The sequence below is a fragment of the Lipophrys pholis genome, assembly GCF_963383615.2.
Source record: "Lipophrys pholis genome assembly, chromosome: 18".
Lineage (NCBI taxonomy): Eukaryota > Metazoa > Chordata > Actinopteri > Blenniiformes > Blenniidae > Lipophrys > Lipophrys pholis.
The window spans coordinates 19253047-19272454 of record NC_137646.1 but is presented as its reverse complement, the minus strand read 5'-3'; the positions used below and the strand labels follow the sequence as shown (position 1 = coordinate 19272454).

At 43.2% G+C, this 19408-nt stretch overlaps 1 protein-coding gene across 2 annotated transcripts; it reads left to right on the top strand.

The window, feature by feature from the left end:
• Nucleotides 1–3245: 3245 nt before the first annotated feature.
• On the top strand, nucleotides 3246–16435 carry LOC308123471 (coiled-coil domain-containing protein 149-like). Of its 2 annotated transcripts, XM_080485978.1 has the most exons (13): nucleotides 3246–3441; nucleotides 4810–4971; nucleotides 5111–5149; nucleotides 5921–6028; nucleotides 6145–6261; nucleotides 6774–6946; nucleotides 8747–8819; nucleotides 8969–9053; nucleotides 9938–10082; nucleotides 10275–10351; nucleotides 10770–10802; nucleotides 14106–14198; nucleotides 15056–16419. In XM_080485978.1, the coding sequence occupies exons 1-13, from the start codon at nucleotides 3391–3393 to the stop codon at nucleotides 15607–15609; spliced, it is 1710 nt and encodes a 569-aa protein (XP_080342104.1). In that variant the 5' UTR covers nucleotides 3246–3390; the 3' UTR covers nucleotides 15610–16419. The 2 variants fall into 2 exon arrangements, with proteins under 2 accessions (XP_080342104.1, XP_080342105.1); XM_080485979.1 differs by lacking the exon at nucleotides 10770–10802 and having other exon boundaries at nucleotides 3268–3441; nucleotides 15056–16435.
• The last annotated feature ends 2973 nt before the right edge of the window (nucleotides 16436–19408 follow it).

Below are 19408 nucleotides of genomic sequence, written 5' to 3'. Positions count from 1 at the left end.
AATTAATCGTCTTCCTCCCAAAAGATACATTTGCAAAGGATAAGCAAAGGACTTAATGAACTCTTTAAATTCTCTTCATTAGTTTCATTCATGTTTAGGTTTCTGCCATGAATCTTAGCCCGGTCAGATAGTGGCACTGACTCAAAGGCCTCGTTCTACTGCTTGTTCTCATGGCCTCTTACATTTTTAGAGGTCGTACCATTTCACAAAGACTGCTGGTATTCATTTTCACATCCAGCCAACATTCCTGAAGGTGGAACTATTTGAAGCTCAGTGTGGGGTTTTTTTTTGGGGGGGGGGGGGGGCGGGGTGTAGATTTTCTGTCTCTGACTAGATACTAATAGTTTGATATCCCCTGAAACAAGGATGTGTGGATGTTACAAGTTTGTTTCCTCTTGTTCTAATGCCCTGTGGTAATGTGCAGAAAGTTGCCTTATCAGCGTTGGGGTATTGTGTTGTGATGGGCCTGCAGTGCCTCCCTCTGGCTGTGATGACATATCACACCCCCTCCTCTGCTTTTTCCATACAGGGAGTATCTCGAAAGCACAAACCTTTAAGTAACATAGGCAGTAACTTAGTGTGTAATTGATAATTAAAATAGAAAAAAAAACAATTGTCGGTGCTGCAGATAATAGTAAATACAGTAAAAAAAAAAAAACAGAAAACAACTGGTTTCTAAAATTAGACGGAGACTAGATATAGTGTAGTTCATTTTTAACAGACAAAAATGAAAGTTCCCACTTTGATACAACTTTTGGTTGAGGATTAGATTACATGGCAGAGTAGAGTTCTCTTTAAAATGTAATGCATATAATTTGTGTTCAGACGATGCCAAGGGGGGGGGGGGGGAAGCTACAGTTTAAAAAAAGTCAGAGGCCTCAAATAAATCAACTTGATAAGAAGGTGAACTTTATCTAAAACAAATGGAAGGGATGTAAATATATCTGCTGCAGTTGTGAGGCTTTTTTTTTTCCCAGTCTGCCATTCTGTTCTCTCAAACCACTGAATGTCAACAAAGCTACACAATGTACATAAAACAAGGACTGCAATGCCACTACCTGTTCTAAAGGGATCTTTGCACTGACTTACAAAAATTAGATGTTACTGCAGCTTGCAAGAGCATGGCACTTTTAAAAAAAAAAAAAAAAAGGGGTGTTTGCCAAATTCTTTTGAGATAAACTGATTAAAAGTCCTAAAGTGCTAAATAGGTGAATGGCATTGCAACTGAAAATTAAAACACAATGGAATATGCAAGCTTTATGTTTCTTTTGTATGATTTACTTTGAAGCATATTGAATGTTATTCTAATAATATGCTGTAAGTTTTATCGGTTGAAAATCAAAATAAATGTAATAATATGTAATACACTCATGTACATATCATTATTGATAATGAGGTTGATGTTGCATTGTCATGTAAAGGTTAATGACTGGAATAATTTGTTTGTAAAAAATATCAAATTAGGTTTTCTTTTATACTCCAGCTACATTTGGATGCTGACAGTAAAAGGTCTATCGACGATAATCCTCCTCTTGCACTAAAAACAAAACTACCCCACAGTATTTTTTACTCCTGCAAAGCATTTCAGCGTTTGCTATATCAGAAACAGTCAGCTTTAAACAGAGAACATGTCTTTTTGTTGTTGTTGTTGTTGTTCCATGCCTGAACACATTAGTGTATGACTATCAAAACATTTAAATATGAAGTGCAAAGTGCAGACATCCCTCTCCTCTGCAACGCTCTCCAACTCTTCTGAGTGGATCCCAAGCTGCTTCCAGACCACCCAGGAGATACACAACTCACAGAAAGTTAGGGATATTTGACTTTCACATCCAATTTCAGGAATGCTACTAAAATACATTACTTCTCCAGGATGATAATAATAATAATATTATATTTATTTGTATAGCACATTTCTAAACATAGTTACTAAGCGCTTTTACGTTGAAAACCACAATAAAACTTACAATATTAAAATACAGAGGTCAGATGTTTTATTTTGAGCTTCTCTTGACATTTCAATGTACATGTCAATATTTTGTATCTTAATGATTAACCGCTACAAATCACAACAAGTGTCTGGTCCTTGAATCGACCATTACAAACTGTCCTTTAGTCACAATCCGTATTTACTACTTTTCATATTTTGACATCATGAGACCAAGACGAGGCCTCACGATTGATCAGCAGTCCGTGGTCACTGCGAGGCTTCAGACAGAATATTCTCAGGGGGGATTTGTCACCGAACTTTGAGTGTCACAGTGTTATCAGCAGGGAGCCGCAGAAACGGAGAGAGACTGGAGGGTCACAGAAAGGCATAGAAGTGAACGTCTTTTGGCCACGACCCACAGCGGTGACAGTGCCCTGCAAACCCAATGATGTGTTCCACTCAACTCCAGGTATGTCCAGAGGAGGTAGGAGGTACCCGGGTATCAGCATGGTCTGCGTGCTAGACGACCTGCAAGGGAAGCTGACCACTTCATCAGACGCGGGCGTCATCGTCTTCCATTGGCCAGGGAGCAATTACACCGGACGAGGGACCAATTCAATTAAATGTTTTTGTATAGCGCTAAATCAACACAGTCATGCACTTTCACTGAGAAAAACCAATTCCACATGAAGAAATCTATAGAACCAGACTCAGAGGTAGAGACTTTCTGCTGTTTGGGATGCCGTTAGAGTGTGTAAGATGAACTGAATAGAATTTGACAACATTTTATTCCATTTTTATTTCTTCCTGCTGGTTTAATCTCATTCAAAAATAAACAGATTAAATTTTGATGGTCAAATGTCAAAGGCTTTGAGATATAGCCAATCAACTCAGGCCATCACATTTTCCATCCATCCATCCATCCATCCATCCATCCATAAGTTTTAAAAAGATAGCATACTTAACTTCACAGGTGTCAGGAAAAGCTACAGTGAACTCTACAGCCACAGGTGAAAAGCTTTGAGTTTAAACAAGAAAAATCATTAAGTTTATTTTAGATTATTTCATTTCACTAATTACACGATTATATCAGTCAGACGTAGTCTGAAAATCAAAGAACCCCAAACTATATATTAATACTCTACAAACATACACATTTATGTATAATTTCATTACTAGTAAACATGACTTTTGAGACACGTTTCACAACTTTGTGCTCTTATGATAAGACATTCACTCGTAACTCACAAGGAATCAAAAAGACTTTAATCAAGATATATTTGTTTTAAAATCTCGTTCCGGAAGTTGTTCCTCTACTTCCGGTTCTACAGGCCGACGACTTGACGATGGAGACAAAAAATAAAAACGTGACGTGACGTCGCAGGATAAACAAACGGAGGAGGAGAAGCTGTCTGCTGCCTGACATTTCTTTTTTTTTTTTTTATGCAAACTGTGGAATAATGCAGTCTTCCAAGAGGAGCGAGAGCGACTGGCAGGGGTTAGTCAGCGAGGTAAGTGAGGGGAAACACGCCGGGAGCAGACGCCGTGCGGACGGACACGTTCTGGAGATGTTGTCGGTCCATATGGTACCAAGCTCTCCGGGCTGGAAGCTGGTTAATGTCACTTTAAGTCTTCTCGGGTTTTTTTGGGTTTTTTTTTCGTCATATGGACTTCTATTTGTTGGGGTTTTCTATTTAAACGATCATCATCCGAGCCTTTCTGTGGAAAAGACCCTGCCCACATTTCTGTACACCTCATAATATAATCCACCTGTGGGCCCAAACTCTTTAAATAGTCTATATTCGCTTCAACCCACCTGGTTAGTTTATACTTGTATGAATGGATCTGATGATGGAAAGTATTACCGATTATAAATATACATTTAAACGCTTTAACGTCAAGATTAAATTATTATACAGTTCTCATATCTTTCTCTCATATAAGTCATTTCTATTAGTGGATAGTGGAGAATAGCCATCTGCTACTTGCTACTTGTGGAAATAATTACTGAAATTTGGGCGAATTAACATTTCTAAACCTTGTTGTTGAAAGCTGTTTGAAAACTTTTAAAATAACTTTTTATTTTTCAAGAGGGAGTTTGATAGACACTGTTTAACTGTATGGCATAAGGCCAGTAACCCATTGCTCCTTTAGACCGGATGTAGAGTTCAAAAAAGTATTATTCTTAAATCCGATTGTCTTTTTATTTGCACACTGGACTATTTTCTCATCTATAAAATGGCTAAAACTGTTCGAAAAGAGTACACAAATGAGCCAAAAGGCTAAAATTGCAAGAGAGGTTGATTAAAAAAGAGTAAAAATGTCAAAAGGCAGCTAAACTTGTAAGATTTCTATTAAAAAAAATCAGACTGCATGCTTTGGGATTGTAAAATAATCCATCCTACCACTTGAGACGCAGCAAACCCCAAGCTATGACACCATCTCAAGGCCACTACTAACAATAACCAACCAACAAACTCCAGCAGGAATGACACAGCGAACCTAAACTTCCATCCATCTGCAGTGTAAAGTCGGGTTCTGTGTGACCGGAGTAATGCCGGTCATCGTACCTCACTATGTTCACTGTCAATTTTGTTTGATTTGGTTCTGAGCTGGTCTGACGGCTGCTCGCCACACTGTTCCTGTTTCTTATCTCCACTTTGCACCTTTTCAGGAACTGGTCAGGGGCGTCACGGTTTGTGCAGTCAAGTAATCTGACCGGTTCCCTCACACATTTTGGACGGAAGGAAAAAAAATAAAGCCAAGAGCGAGCTTTGTTTTACACAGGAGCTGGATTCGTTGACGACTCACGGTGTGATCGCTCTGTGGCATGTGTTTTTGTTTGTTTTTTCTTTTCTCTCGGCGTTTCCTTGCTGCAGTTCCTGGTGTGCAAGCGTAAGCTGGAGAGCAAGAAGGAGGCGCTGCTCATCCTGTCCAAAGAGCTGGATACCTGCCAGCAGGAGCGGGACCAGTACCAGCTGATGGCCAACCAGCTGCGAGAGCGGCACCAGGGACTGAAGAAGAAGTACCGGGAACTCATTGTGAGTGGTTCAAACCTTCAAGGTGAAGCTTTTCAATGAAGTTACAGTTGATTAACAATCATTTTGCAGTATGTGTCATCACTCTATATAGTAGAAGCAAATCAACGAGATCTTAATCGGTCTCTCCGTCATGTTTTAGGATGGCGATCCCTCTTTGCCACCAGAAAAACGCAACCAAGTAAGTTCAGCTTTCTTGCTGCTGCTGATTTTAAAGATTGTTCCTTGATGTATCGTGGTGTATCTTTGAGAACATCTTCGTCTACATCTTGGTTGTTTTTTTTAATTCATGTAAATGAAGAGCACCAGATGATTATGGGTATGACAAACATTACAGTGGGTGTGTTTTGTTGGCGGATTTGAAGCCTGTGCTTGCTGTGACAGCCGTGATTAAAGAGAGCGGGCGGCAGGATAGGAGTGTAAAGAAGAAGTGAAAACACACTCACGCCGCTCCACAACATGTAACTTTAGCTGTAGCGTGTGTTTTATCTGAAACGTCTGTCTGCCATTTTTATGATCACTATTGTTAAATGAGGATTACTTGTTCCAATTATTATTTTTTTTACTTCTTTGTGTTGCGTTGTTGATTTTAAAACGTATAAAGCAGTTTGTTGTTTTTTTCCCCCTTCGAGGTAAAGGATGATTCTAATTCAGAGGCGCGCCATCCTGCTTTATAGAGGGCAGGGTTGGCATGTTTATGATGCCTCCCTGCTACGACGTACCTAAATCTTGTTAATGTTGCATTATCAAGATATGCGGACAGAAAATCCGACTTGAAGTCGGGAGACATCTAAAATGTTCAGGACTCTCGGATTGGGATTGAACAACTCTGTCCTCAGTGAACAGGACCCGGACTCTGTGAAGTGGCATGGATCACGAGCTGTTCCTCCTCCTCTCCTCCTCTCCTCCTCCTCTCCTCCTCTCCTCCTCCTCTCCTCCTCTCGCTCCCCAGGTGAACCTGGCCCAGCTGTTGAGGGACTCCAGGGAGCGATCGAAGCGGCTCGCCGAGGAGGTGAAGGAGCTCACTCAGAGGCTCACAGAGGCCCAGGGAGATAACAAGGTGCAGTCACCGACGCCAACATGGCACACGGCTGAAGTAACACTCCTGTAATGAACCCCGCGCTGTGCGTCGGTTGGAGACACCGTCGTGAAGAAAATCTGTCTTATTTCCCGCAGCTCTTGAGGATGACCATCACTCGCCAGAGGCTGGGGGACGAGGAAGTCGGGGTGCGCCACTTTCCCGCGCACGAGCGAGAGGATCTGGTTTGCCAGCTGGAGAGGGCGGGACTACAGGTAGATTGGCGCATTTGTTAAGCAACATATTTTCTCACTTCATCGCGTGTTCACTCGGGTGTTATCGCCACAGTTTGGCTGCAAGACGTTACTTAATTACCGGCACACATCTACTCACCAAAACCCTTAACGGTGTAATCCCCATTGTTGGTAATTACAGTAACGTGGTCGTTTAGTGTAATGGAGAGTAAAAGGAAACTTTCTCCTCTTTCAAAACTACTCTGGAGTTTTTTTTTTCTCGCTGCTCCAGTCGAAGCCACTTAGTTGAAAGCAGTAGATGAGGTTTCACAGTGGGGAGCTCCTGAGGTGCTGATTGCTGAGAACGGCATACGCACTATCAGCAAACTCTGCTTTAATGAACACCGCTTTCGAAAACCTGTCACTTTCGCTTTTTAAGTGTCTTCTTTTTTATTTGCCCCGGTGCATTTTTTTTTCTCTCACTCTCTCTCTCTCTCTCTCTCTCTCTCTCTCTCTCTCTCTCTCTCTCTCTCTCTCTCTCTCTCTCTCTCTAGATTGAGGAGATGGAGCACAATGTCAAAGCCTTGACAGACGAGCTGCAGGACGTGAAGGCCGAGCGAAACGTGTTCAGAGAGAAGGCCGACCGCCTAAATGTGGAGCTCAACCACATTCTGGGGAACCATGAGGCGCGTATCATTGACGTCGATGCCCTTTGTATGGAAAACAGGTGAGTTGGACACAGAAAGTATCACGGTAGAAGATTTCCGGTAGGCATGGATACAGTACATGCTCCTCAGGGATTCATCATGTCGAATGCGGTGTGCCCCAAAGCCCAATTCTTTTCTTATATACTTCCACTTGGAGATGTCACCAGGGGATATACATTGAATTTCACATCTTTACTGACGACATAAACTGTACAATGCTATGTGTCGTGAAGACATGCGGCCAATTGATGAACTTTTTAATTGTTATTTAGATATTAAGCCATGGATGGACGGAAACTTCCCTCAGGTCATTGAGGACAAAACAGAAGTTTCAGTTATCGATCCTAAAGCTCATTATAAGAAACATTGGTGGAGATTAAAGGCACCGTCTTTAAAAACATCAAATCAAAGTAACAAACCAAGTAAAGGTTGGGTATCACTATGTTTTTATCCAGTTTTTACCCTATAAATCACTTTTTCTTTTTCTTTATACTGAACGTGCAATATAATTAATGTTTGATGTCATATTAATTATTTTAGTTTCGCTCATTGGACATGATAAGTGAAGGAATTTGAATGAGTGTCTATAAAAGTTTTTGGGGGGATTTCTTTGGTACCTTTGTATCTATTAAATATTAGCTTTGCTCACTTATCCATTGTGAGGAGGTCATCGCCCGGACTGCGTTTGAAGGAAGTTCCACATATTTTTTACAGCTTATCGGCCTTTTTCCTTTACTGGTCCAACTTTTCCCATCCTTCCATCTCCTGATGCTTTAAACTTGCTTAATCTGATGTACGAGTGCATTACCAGTTTGATGTCCAGTCCTTGTATTTCTGGGTCTCCAAGAGTTATCTCCTTCTCACCGGTCGGTCCCAGTTGGGGGTTTATTTTCAGCGGTGTAACATTAAAGGTCCGATCCGCACGGCCTCCTCCTGTCTGATGATGTGGAGGTGTGCCGTTTGAACTCGGTGAAACATTGATGGAGGTTCTGATCTGAGGGGCCGTTAATTGGCCGTTTCTGAGACTGCGACCTCGGGTGAACCGTTCCTTCGCAGCGGCCCTATTTCCTCGGGCAGACCTCATAAGTCCTGATTACAATACAGACTTTGATGGGTTCTGGAGAAACTTTTGAGTTTTTTTCTGACCTGGAAGAACTGTAATATTATTTTGGATTTATTTTTTTTGTTGCTGTATGGTTTATGCAGCAGCTGTTCACCTCGATCACCGTCGCAGGACCAATAATCTCAAAAAATTAAAAAAAAGGCAGTGGGTGACTCCTAACAGGACTCATTAGTTTAAACAAATCGGCTTTATTTCTAAACAAAATAGCTCAAGCATAAATAAACCTGAACGCAGCGACTGCTCATTTACAGTGTTTTTATCCTCTGTCGATCATTAGACTTTATTTTTTTTTTTTTTTTTTCAGCAACAGCAAACATTGAGAAAATGGTTTCCCTTTATTTTAAGTTGTTTCACTTGAATCATCTCAGGTATATGTGAACAGATTGACAAATTATAAAGAGCGGTTGAATTAACAAATGAAGCTCATTAATCATCGGGGCTTGTGTGATGGACAAAATATATATATTTTTTCCTTCTTGATACTCTGACTGTGTTATAATACTAAAACGCTGGATAACTATTCCACACCTCAGCTTTCTGCAACCGTTTTTATGTTTTTCTTCATAAATCATAACTCCTCTTCTCTCTGCTTCAGCAAAGAACAAACTTTAAATGCTCTGTATTCGTTGCACACCCCCTCCTACCCGTTTGTGTCTCCTGACTGCATTTATCAAGCGGTTCATCGTTGCTTCTGCAGGTACTTGCATGATCGTTTCAGCCAGCTGCAGGAGGAGGTGAACCTGCTGAAATCAAACATCATGAAGTACAAGGTAGCAAGTGTTCAGATACTGAGAAAAATCCATTTAATCTCTTTATATTTGAAATTGTATTAAAGAAAAAAAAAGGTGCTGTTTTATTCAAACTGTGCATCAAACTCAAGCAGGGTGAACTTTGTTGTCTTGGTTCTCCCTCCCTGCAGACCGCCCTGGAGCGGAGGAAAAACTCCACCGCATACGGGAAATCAAACAGCAGCCCTCTTACCGGAGTCCTCTCAGCCAAACAAGGTGACAACCCAAACTGTTCTGCACGCTTTGAATTCCCTTTGAGCGCCGACGTAGATGGATGTCGGCGCAGCCGACGTGGAGAGCCAGTAAATGTTTTGTCTGTCGCCTCACGGTATTTCACATGCAAATGCTTTCTGATGCGATAAACTTCCCTCAACTGACGGGCCTGCCTTCCGTGTAAGAGAGCTGCTTCTTTGTTTCTTACTCTGTCTCAGTGTATTATTAAATAACTTTTTTTCTTTTCTTTTTTTGCCAATCCCTCAAGCCACCGCTCGGACACCAGCTGGGCTACTAATTGTATTCTGAGTGGTAGAGAGCACCACTGGCAGGGAAATGAGCCTGCCATGATGACTGACAGTTTCTGGCAGAAGCAGCACAGTGGGCTCTGGAGTTAAAGTTAGGAGAGTGTCACCTCGCAGACAGCTGTTTCCAACTCTCCATCTCTGTCTTGCTCTTGTCATGCTGTTCTTTGCCGTCTCTTGTTAGATCGCCCCCTTTTTCGCGCCGCTCTCTATTTTTTAACTTTCTGTGCCCAATGCTGTTGGTGCATCATCGGTAAGGCCGTCGGTTAGCGCGCCTGTCTCTTCAGTGCGCGAAGTCACGTCTTTATATCCTGCGTGTCTTTCGTCCAGTGAGACATTTCGGTGATCGTCGATCCCTGTTCGTCCTGTCAGGCTGCACGGTGGTGTTTGTCTTTAGAACTCTTGTCTCGTCGTTTCGTCCCACAAAAACATAACGTGTATTTGGGTTCATTTGTGAGTGTGTGACTTTCTGTCTGTCAGCCGTTGGTCTCTGATGGACTGTCTAAGGTGTACCGTACCCTCACCCACAGTCAGCTGGGCTCCTTTCCTCATTGCCCTTTTTATTTATTTATTTATTTTCAGTCCAAGAGATGCTTCTGGAAGAGCATGGCTGTAGCCTCCCAGCCACGCCTCAGTCCATCCACGACCTTAAGTCCCTGGCCACTGCGCTGCTGGAGACCATCCACGAGAAGAATTTGGTCATCCAGCACCAGAGGCACACCAACAGGTACTTGGACGACACCCGGGGCTATCAAGAGGAGCACTGTTACGAAGCCGTTACTGTTTAACTCCTGTGATGTTTGTCTACTGATTAGAAGAGTCCTTCTCCTCCTCAAAGGCAAACACATGAAAACATACACCTGAGCGTGTGCACACGGCGCAGTCCGCAGAAACCTGACACTTCCCACTTGGTCCACAGGATCCTGGGAAACCGAGTTGCAGATTTGGAAAGGAAGTTGAAAACCCTGGAGGTTTCGGGCTTATGGAGTCTTCCAGGTGAGGTTCAGCAACAAAAAGAAAGCAGTCATTGTCCTTACTGTAGACCTGAAACTATCGACATTAATTAGTCAAACATCCAGCTCTTTTTAGGTAAACAAGTCACATTAACGTCACAGAATTGTTATTTTTCAGATTGGGTATATAATGTTAAATGGGGGTTTAATGTTTTACCACGTCATTATAGCAAACATGACTGTGGCAATTTGCAAATCATGTGCTTCTGAAGCTGCATCCTCAGTTCTATCGTGTGTAATTTAGACTTTTTTTTTTTTTTTAAGTCATTTTAACCAGCCAACTGGTTTAAATAATTTCTCTCCATCTCTCTCTTTTTTTTTTTTTTGAATTTTAACACTTTAATGAGATTTTTCCCCTCTCTTAACACTGTTTCTTTCTCTCCACTCTGGCTGCATCTCAGGCTTGACCTACCACGTATCCGTGGGAATTGGGAGTATGTATTCCTTCTGCCCCACTTAGCCCATCCATGCCCTCCACTCTGTCATGCCAGGACAAATCTGGGCAGACGCCCAGAAAACATGTCACCTCACGCCCACCGTTTACAATGTGTCGAGTCCACTGACCACCCGCTCATGTGTCTGTTCATGATACCACTGACTGAATCAGGCTGCCTGTGTATCACTCTGACCCTTTTGGTCCAGTGGGCCAAAGCTGGCTGTCTTAGATCTTACACAGAGAAGGGAAGAAAAAAAAAGAGGCTTGTTCTTGTTTTAAGGATAGCAGAAAGATTTTAAAGCTCCTCTTATAAATTATTTTGCAGATAACTGTATGCATTTTTTTTTTTGGGAGTCAAATGAACATGCAGGTGAAAATGGATTATGAAAAAGAAGATGCTATAATCTGATTTTCTGACAGAATGGAGCAATGTTCATTAGTAATAATTAGCAAAAGAGCTGATATTTTATTAAACACCATTTTGGATTCATCGTCAAAAAAATAAAAATACTTTGACAGTCACTATCATCATAACGGCCGTCGTATTTGTCCCGAATACGGGGCTGCCAGATGTTTCTCTCTAGTAAACAAGCCCCTTTCTCACCGAGCAAAATGTCAAAACTGACACATTCAACAAAAACTCATTAAAAGCAACGTTTCCAAACTTTATTTACAGCAGCAAGCAATAAGGAAGTTCGCCTCAGAAAGCCGTTCCCCTTCCTTCCCACTGGAGGGCGATGTTGTGCCATCATTGGGAATGACTGAAAAGGTGGAGGGGCTGTGGCTGAATGGAGGTACCCTGTCATGAGACCGTCATTCTCCCTGCCATAAAACTGACAAGCATCCATTACTGAAAATGATTGCCCACATTACAAACACATTTAGGGGAATGTGCCGTTATTAGGGAATTTGTAGGCGAGGGCCCAGAGTGCCTGACGACCACGCTGTCCACCACAGTTAGGGAGACAGAGATATAGAGAGAGATGTGAGCGTCTGTGGCCTTGATGTGATATGAAGTTCGGCTGATGGATATTAAAGACGAACGGGATAGGATGGAGGGCCTTGGCCGCCTACCTGCGGCCCGGAGAACACTGGCGGTGACTACATTGTCTTCGGATGAGAGGGAGAGAGACGAAAACAATAACAATGACATGGGCGCAGTGAGTCAGATAAAGTTGTGATTGATGGATCGCCCCGGTCCCGCAGTTCACCTCCACCCCGGCGCTGAATGAGTGCAAGCTGAAATGTAACACGGCAAGTGAGAGCCTGTCACTGCGCATCGGCTTTTGGCAAGACGGAGGTGGACGCAGAATGCACCTCGCCAAAGCTCCGTTCTAGTCCTCTGACAGGCTTTCTCGAGCATAGAGGAAGACGTTTCCTGTCAGCCCAGAATGAAACGGCCCTCCATTCCAGTGTAGTTTTATGTTTGACAGATTTGTACACCTCTCATCTTTTTGTCTTCTTCTTTGAGATGCCGAGATCGCGATCTCGCCACGATAGCGTGCAGAATAGCGCAGTGCTGATGGACGTGCGCTCATGCATATACAGTAAGTTGTGTTACAGTGATAGACGGGTGACTGATTGACTGGACATGTGGCTGTCAGGAACTTTTAGAGCACGTCCACATGCTTTAAGCGTTTTCTTTTTTTTGCGTCCTCCGGGGTTCCACTTGCTTCATAGAGACGCGACGGTTGTGCACAGTCAAGTCTTTGCTCTGTCTATGTAAGAGCCGTCTGGCTGCCTCTCTTAAAGTAGGAGATGGTTCATTACGACAAACTGCATTTGTGATTTTTTTATTTATTTTTTTTGCTTGATGGGATGAATGTGGAAGTGGATTCCTTTTCAGGGCAGGTTTAAGCAAGGTTTCTGTTGTCAGGATTGTGTCTCGGCTGATGATGAGAGGAGAAAAGAAGGGGAGAATTAATGATTGAAACAAGTGGTGGGTACAGTTCAGATGAAATGGGACAATTAATGAATGAAAAGCAGGTTTTGGCAGGGTGGATATGAAGGGCATTGGAACAGCGCTGGGAGGGTTGATCAGCTTTAAGTATGCTGATCGTAATGATCACAGGAGCGTGTGAGGCGAGAGCTTTCCTTGAAGAACTCCTGTAAACAATTTAACTAGACATACACAAACTTGGGTAAGTGTTGAGTCGGCAGCCGGCTCACACACTGCCGTGGGACGGAAACCTTTCTTCAACCAGTGTTTGTCCAAAGTCCTCCAACATGGTTGTGTTGGTCACTCTGGCAAAAACAAATGGCACATTCAAGATGAACAAGAGTTCAATGGCAAGAGATTTAAGGCCAAGAAGCATTGTTGCAGCAAAGAAAGAATCTACCAAACACAAATGTCTTTACCATGTCAGCTGAAGGGAAAGGGAAACCGGGCAAACACAGACAAAAGAAGATGAAAAACAAAAACCAAGGTTAACAGTATAACCTTGTTGTAAAAACAGTGTAGTAAGGAGACTCGAGGAATTAAAAGTAAACTACAAAAACTCAATCTAAACAACAAACTAAGCCAGGGAGGAGAAAAACACCTTGTGCCCTGTAGAGCGAGTACTTTTATAAGGCAGCGACAGAGGTTGTCACGCTGTATGTTCACGTTATTAAAACAAGGCGTGGTGCTAAAACAAAAGGAAGATTCTTTTTTTTTTTTTTGACTTTTGAGATCAACTGTTAGGCTCTTTCTTGTTGGTGCTTCAGGATCCTCCAGTGTTGTTCTCACATCGCTGTGAACATTGAGTATCCGCAACAATATGGACTGCCTTCCCGACAATATGCTCCCCCGTTCACCACTCATGATTCTCATGCATTGTGTCACCCAGTCATCCATTTGCCCGTTCTTCTGTTTGTCTTCGTGCCTCACACTCCAACGATCATAGAATTGTGGCGTCCGCTCACACCACCATGTCCGTGAAGACAAAGCCTGCATGCGTACGGACTTCTTTGTTTGTGGCGTACACTTTTGTGTGTGTGTGTGTGTGTGTGTGTGTGTGTAGAGTTGTGACGTCTGGTTCCGAGCGCACGGTCTCCTATGAGCAACATATGGTGTCAGCCTAAGAGGCGTGCAGCCATCACTAATGAAGACAGATGACGGGGAGCCGAAGCCTCTTCCTGTGAGCTCTGCGGTGCATACGTGCATGGGTTTGGGTGCCGTGCGAAGAGCGCACGGAACGTGGCGGCGCACATGCGCGCCCTCCAATCCAACACACCACGACAACTCGGTGTTATCACTCTTCTTTCTCGCTCCCGAGCTCGATGCTTGAAAGTTTGTTGTTTTTTTTCCCCCTCCTCACAGGGCCACGGGACACGATCACGCTGAGCGAGAACCTTCAACCGGAGCTTCGTCCGACGCGTGCCGTGCCGTTGATAAACGTGCAGCCGCAGAAAGGTGAGGGTGTAATCGCGTGTGGCCTTCTTCTCCTCTCGTTGATTAGAGCCCCCCACAGTTAATGGCGCAAAGACGGCAATTAGCGTGCCGCGTGCTAAACGCGCCTGCCCGTCTTCCCCCATGTTTAACCCGAGTCCCTTTCCCTTCCCTTCCCGCCTCCCGACTCCTCTCCGCTTCTCATTGGTGCAAGCTGCCCAAATGCCATGGCATTTTGGAAATGTGAAACAAATTCTCGCCCACTGACATTCAGAAACTTCTGCCGTGTTCTCTTTGAAAGGAGGTGGGGTGTGGAGGGAGGGAGGGGAGGCATAAATATGGATGCCACTTCAAGTAATGTTGCCTCCTTGTTGCGTGTTTTTGCATGTGTGTGTGCGCGCACGGGGGAAAAAGGTGGCTCGGAGTCTGTGTGCAGTCTTTAACCTTTTTCCCTGCACATCCACAAATATGGGTCAGTAATCCCCAAAGTGAGAGCATATTTTGGCAAAGAAGCAGAACTAAGCTGTTGCTATTGCAAGGCGTCACACTTGTCTTGTGTCCCCTTGTCTGGGGCACGGCTGCTAAATTTAGGCTGTTGCCATGGAAGCACTTCAGTCATATAAGTAATTGAAATAACTTTGCACATTGACACAAGGGGTCCAGCTCTAAAAGTGGAAAGTGGCTTTTCGCCACTTTGCATTCAGGTGGCAACAATAATAATCTGTTTTCAAGCAACGCGAGAGTGTTCGGCGGAGAAAGCAGCGAGTGATCAGTCTTGAAGCGGAACACCGTCACAGCTGACAATACTTCTCTAATGTGGCTGTGGCTCCAGATCAAGTGAGATATTAAAATGACCAGTCGTCCCATCTTCCTTTTCCCAGGTCTGTCAGACAACAGAAGTTCGTATGAATCATCCTGGGAACGCCACACAGCTGGCAGTGACCTTGGCACAGATGGCGTCGGCGGGGAAGACGCACCTGCACTGCTCAACAGCCTGGATCCTCGCGAGGGGGCGGAGACAAATGGGATTGACAGGAGAGGGGGAGAAACGGCGACCCTGGTGGAGGTTCCGGTCGCCGTCGAGCTGGAGGAGGGACGGAGCCCGGTGGAGGAGTCGGGCCGCGAGGTAGAGGAAGTTGAAGATGAAGAGCTGGGCTCCACAGTGGAGGAGGGGGAAGAGGCGGCTCTAGCGTTGGATGCCCCCCCCACTCAATCAGACCGTCGGAGGCCTTCAATGAAACAACGACCTGTCAGTCGTTCAGAGGCGGTTCATCCACCCTGCGCCTCCCCGGACAGTGTGTCTAATAATACACCTGAATATGAAGCCGCCTCACGATCGGTTCCAGTGAGCCGAGTCACAGAGGCGTCGAGTACCTGCGAGTGGGGCGGCCATTGTCCTTCTGCAGAGACTTGTCACGGCGAGAACTTGGCATGATTCACGCTTCCTTAAATTCTCGGAATGATTGATTAACCATTCCTAGTTGCATTTCTATGTGAGCACTGCCCTCCAGCTCCCGTCTCATCCTCACAGCTGCTTTGGTCAGTAAAACACAGAAAAAAAAAACCTTCTCTGCCACACTTGATGAATCCAGGGGAGCACTTTGTATCGCGATGAGGATGGAGTCGCACTCGCTAGACCCTGGAGCACGAATTTAGCTGAAAAAAAGCAAGAAAACCGCCAGCATCGTTTGCTGTGCCCCATATTCCGATCCTCCGATCCCCTGTGAAAAGATAATCCCAATTGTTTGCTTTCGCTTTCTTCTTAAGGGATGCCACTAAATTCAATGCTGCATTTTGCTCCGACTCTTCGAGGAATTCTAAATTGACATATCAAATGTCACAATTAGTGTGTTGTGTAAACTGTGTGACTGAACCATCTTAACGGTAGAGATCGCATCAATGTCTTTTTATCTGTACGGGTGGAAATTGCTCATTGTATATTTTTCAGTTTTTGAGTGCCTTACATGTGGAAATACTGATATTTATGAATAGAAAATGATAAACCTGCTGCGTTGTTGGTTTTTCCTCTTCATCTCAGCAAACACACACATAAGATCAATCAAAAATGCATATTTTTAAATTGTCAAAACTTTAATAAATTAATTAATTGCTAAGAAAATTATGAAAAATGGAAATAAATAGTGCCGTCTGAATCATTAGAATGAATCAATAAGCTGTTGAAGATTGTAAAAGTTACGGGGAGACTTTGTAAACTATGAATAATCATCAAATAAAGTGAGAAATAAGGGGGGAAATGATTTAACAGATTTAATGATTGCATTTTAATACATTACATGTATAAGTACTGCTATTGAGAATATACCCCATTGTTAAAAATAGGCATTCAATTCAATTTACCTCTGTTAAAGCACATTTCTCAGACAATACAACATATACTTTTTGTAAATAAAAACATGATAAACAAATATAGAAAAGAAAGAAACTAATTTTCCCTGTTAAACACTAACATGCCTGTGAAATCTGAAATTGACTGTTAATCCAGATTGTGAGCGACCTCAGTTGAGACATAATCATTTGTCTTTTTGGAGCCGACAGTCGATGTAAGTGAAGGAGATGTTGAGCTCATCCGACGGGGATTTGGATCCGTCAGACGACAGGTGGAGACCAGGTGGCCTTGTGGGATTGAAAGCCCGATATTTGCATTAGGTCTTAAGCTTGAAGCCACACAACGTGCAAACTATCTGATCAAAACTGCAGCTGACAGGAGCTGACTTTGTGAACTTTTCTGTAACGCCTGTTTGAGCTTCCACACGCAGCTGGTTTGTTTGATGGTGACGTTCCGGAAGAGAAAATGTAATTTACGCCGCAGTGTTCGCAAGGTTGATGTTTCATTAATGTCAGATCTGGAAGCTCCAGGTTTTTTTTTTTTTGATGGTTGATTGATGGATTTGAGGATCTTAACTTGATTCCTGTCTCTTTTGTCTCGAATGTGAACTACACTGATTTGCCTTGCAAAACCTCTAATAACAACAAAAAGAGAAGGAACAGTAACAAACTCGCTGACTTGAGTTAACCTAACTGTATGTCGACAGCAGCAGGCAGCTCTTAGAAATATAAGTTGATATTTATCTGAGAGCTGTGGATCGCTGGCACTCAGGGTTGCCAGATGTGACTGACATTTTCCAGCCAAACACACCCAAGTTAATAAAAGGTAGTTTCCTGATAATATCTTCTTATAACAACCATAACGAAGTAATGCAGTAACAACAGATACTCTCACTCCTTCTTAAACTTGAATTAAATGCCTTTTTTTGTCCCACTGTACTGACATAAACATTCCACCAATTCCTTATAAACTTCATAATTTTAGTGGGCGAATTCATACACCAACAAAACCTTCACTTTATTTCTCCTGGAAACTAAAGTGCTTCACACGTTTTTAAAAATAACCAAAGAAAACGAGAAAATCTGACATGGCTACAATAAAATGACGGTGGACTTTCTCAATTCAAAATAAATGAAATGCTGATATGCATGATATGCAATATTTTGCAAAGCAACACAAAGTTGATCAAACTGCCAAATGTTATTTTCCCCAGCCCAACATGTTCAAAACAAGCCCAACCTGGCAACACTGCTGGCGGTATGGCGTCGGCGGGTGAACTCAGGAAGTTGTACAGAGAGAGAGACAGCAGCTCTACGACAAAACTCACCGAAACTGAGTTATTATTTCAAACTAGTCATCAGTTACTGGCTTGTTACTGCCAAGACTGATTTGTAAATACCGAGTCCCAGGTTAGGTCATTTCACTCAAATTAGTCTCATATGATTCTAAAAATAATCTTATAAACAGCAGAAATGTACCAGCTCTGTGTGTGTGTGTGTGTGCGTGCGTGCGTGCGTGCGTGTGTGTGTGTGTGGCCCCGCATGCAGGTGACAGCTGGCCTCTCCAGGCAAACACGGCGTCAAAGCCAGAATCCATGAACTGCTTATTCTGCAGAAGGCCACTTGCTATTTTTAATCTCCGACACAAAATAGAGGAGAGAGAAAGTATTCCAAGCGAGGGAGCAGAGGTTTGTAGCCGGGGTCGGCCTTGTGCCAGGCAGCTGATTTGGCACGCTGCAGCAAGACGGGCTTTTTTTTTTTTTTTTTCTTCTTCTTCTTAAGTTTAAGTTTATAAACCAGATGGAAACTGAACTAATGAATTTGCACGACGGTGCCAGCTTGCCATTGGGTCCCTCATAAAATCGCTGACCAATTTTAGTTGTTTGTTTGCGTCTGAATGCCTCGAGGAAGTTAGATCGCTTTGAATACATTAGAAAAGACGGAGTGGAGCAGTGAGCTGCACTGTCTGATCCGAGGGCGGAGGAAGTGGGTATGTGAGGTGCCCATATGGACAAGGGAGAAATGGATTGACATTGACAATATGCTGCAGGTACACAAGTCTACAGTTCACAATAGAGCAGATGTTTTTTTTAGCCAAAGTGGCAGATCTGGAAGTCCATGGATGTGAGTAAAGATCTATTCAGGAGTAAACAACCCGAGCAAAGTGCCATGAGTTCTGCTTTGAGTCTTTTAGGACGCAGGTGCCCTGCTGGGGGGAGACACAAGGATTTTGTTCCTCATCCATATTCATCGAGAGTCCATGAAAGAAGTTGTTCCTCAGCTTCGTCTTCTTAAAGAGAGATGTCGTTCTATCTGCTCTGCGCACAACTGTCATGTAAGTAGCCGAAACATCATAAATGAGGCGGGCCCATACATTGAGACATATTGGGAGTAATCTAGCTGTAATGCCAGTTAATTCAATTAATCCATTTTTGATTTTCATCGCTTAGAAATTCAAATTATATAGAATAAAACCGCTTACAATATTTCAGTTTCGGTGTGAAACTGAAATCGAATATGTACAGATACTGCACTGTGTGTAAATTAGGGAACGTGGAATGTTTTTACTTTTATACGATTTTTTTATATGTGACTTTGTATTGTCAAAAATCGATTCAAGTTTATTTAAAACTAATTGGATGATGTCCATCCATCCATGCAACTGTGTATCTGACCATTTTTTTAATTGGAACTTTATCTCACTTAAGATTGAGGCGCACTGAAGCAAATCCCAGCTGTTAATATTCCCCCGTTACAGGTACTACAGATACTGCAAATGGACAACATGCAAACGCCGCACAGAAAACACAAATTGAACCTGGATACACTCTCGATCCGAGACGGTGGGGTGGTGTGCAAACAGCTCAACTTCATTTGCTTGCCTGCAG

Coding starts and splice junctions, on each gene's coding strand:
- LOC308123471 (XM_080485978.1), top strand. CDS start 3,391: ATGCAGTCTTCCAAGAGGAGCGAGAGCGACTGGCAGGGGTTAGTCAGC. Junction 6,262..6,773: donor TGGAGAGGGCGGGACTACAG/GTAGATTGGCGC, acceptor CTCTCTCTCTAG/ATTGAGGAGATGGAGCACAA. Junction 10,352..10,769: donor GGGCTTATGGAGTCTTCCAG/GTGAGGTTCAGC, acceptor GCTGCATCTCAG/GCTTGACCTACCACGTATCC.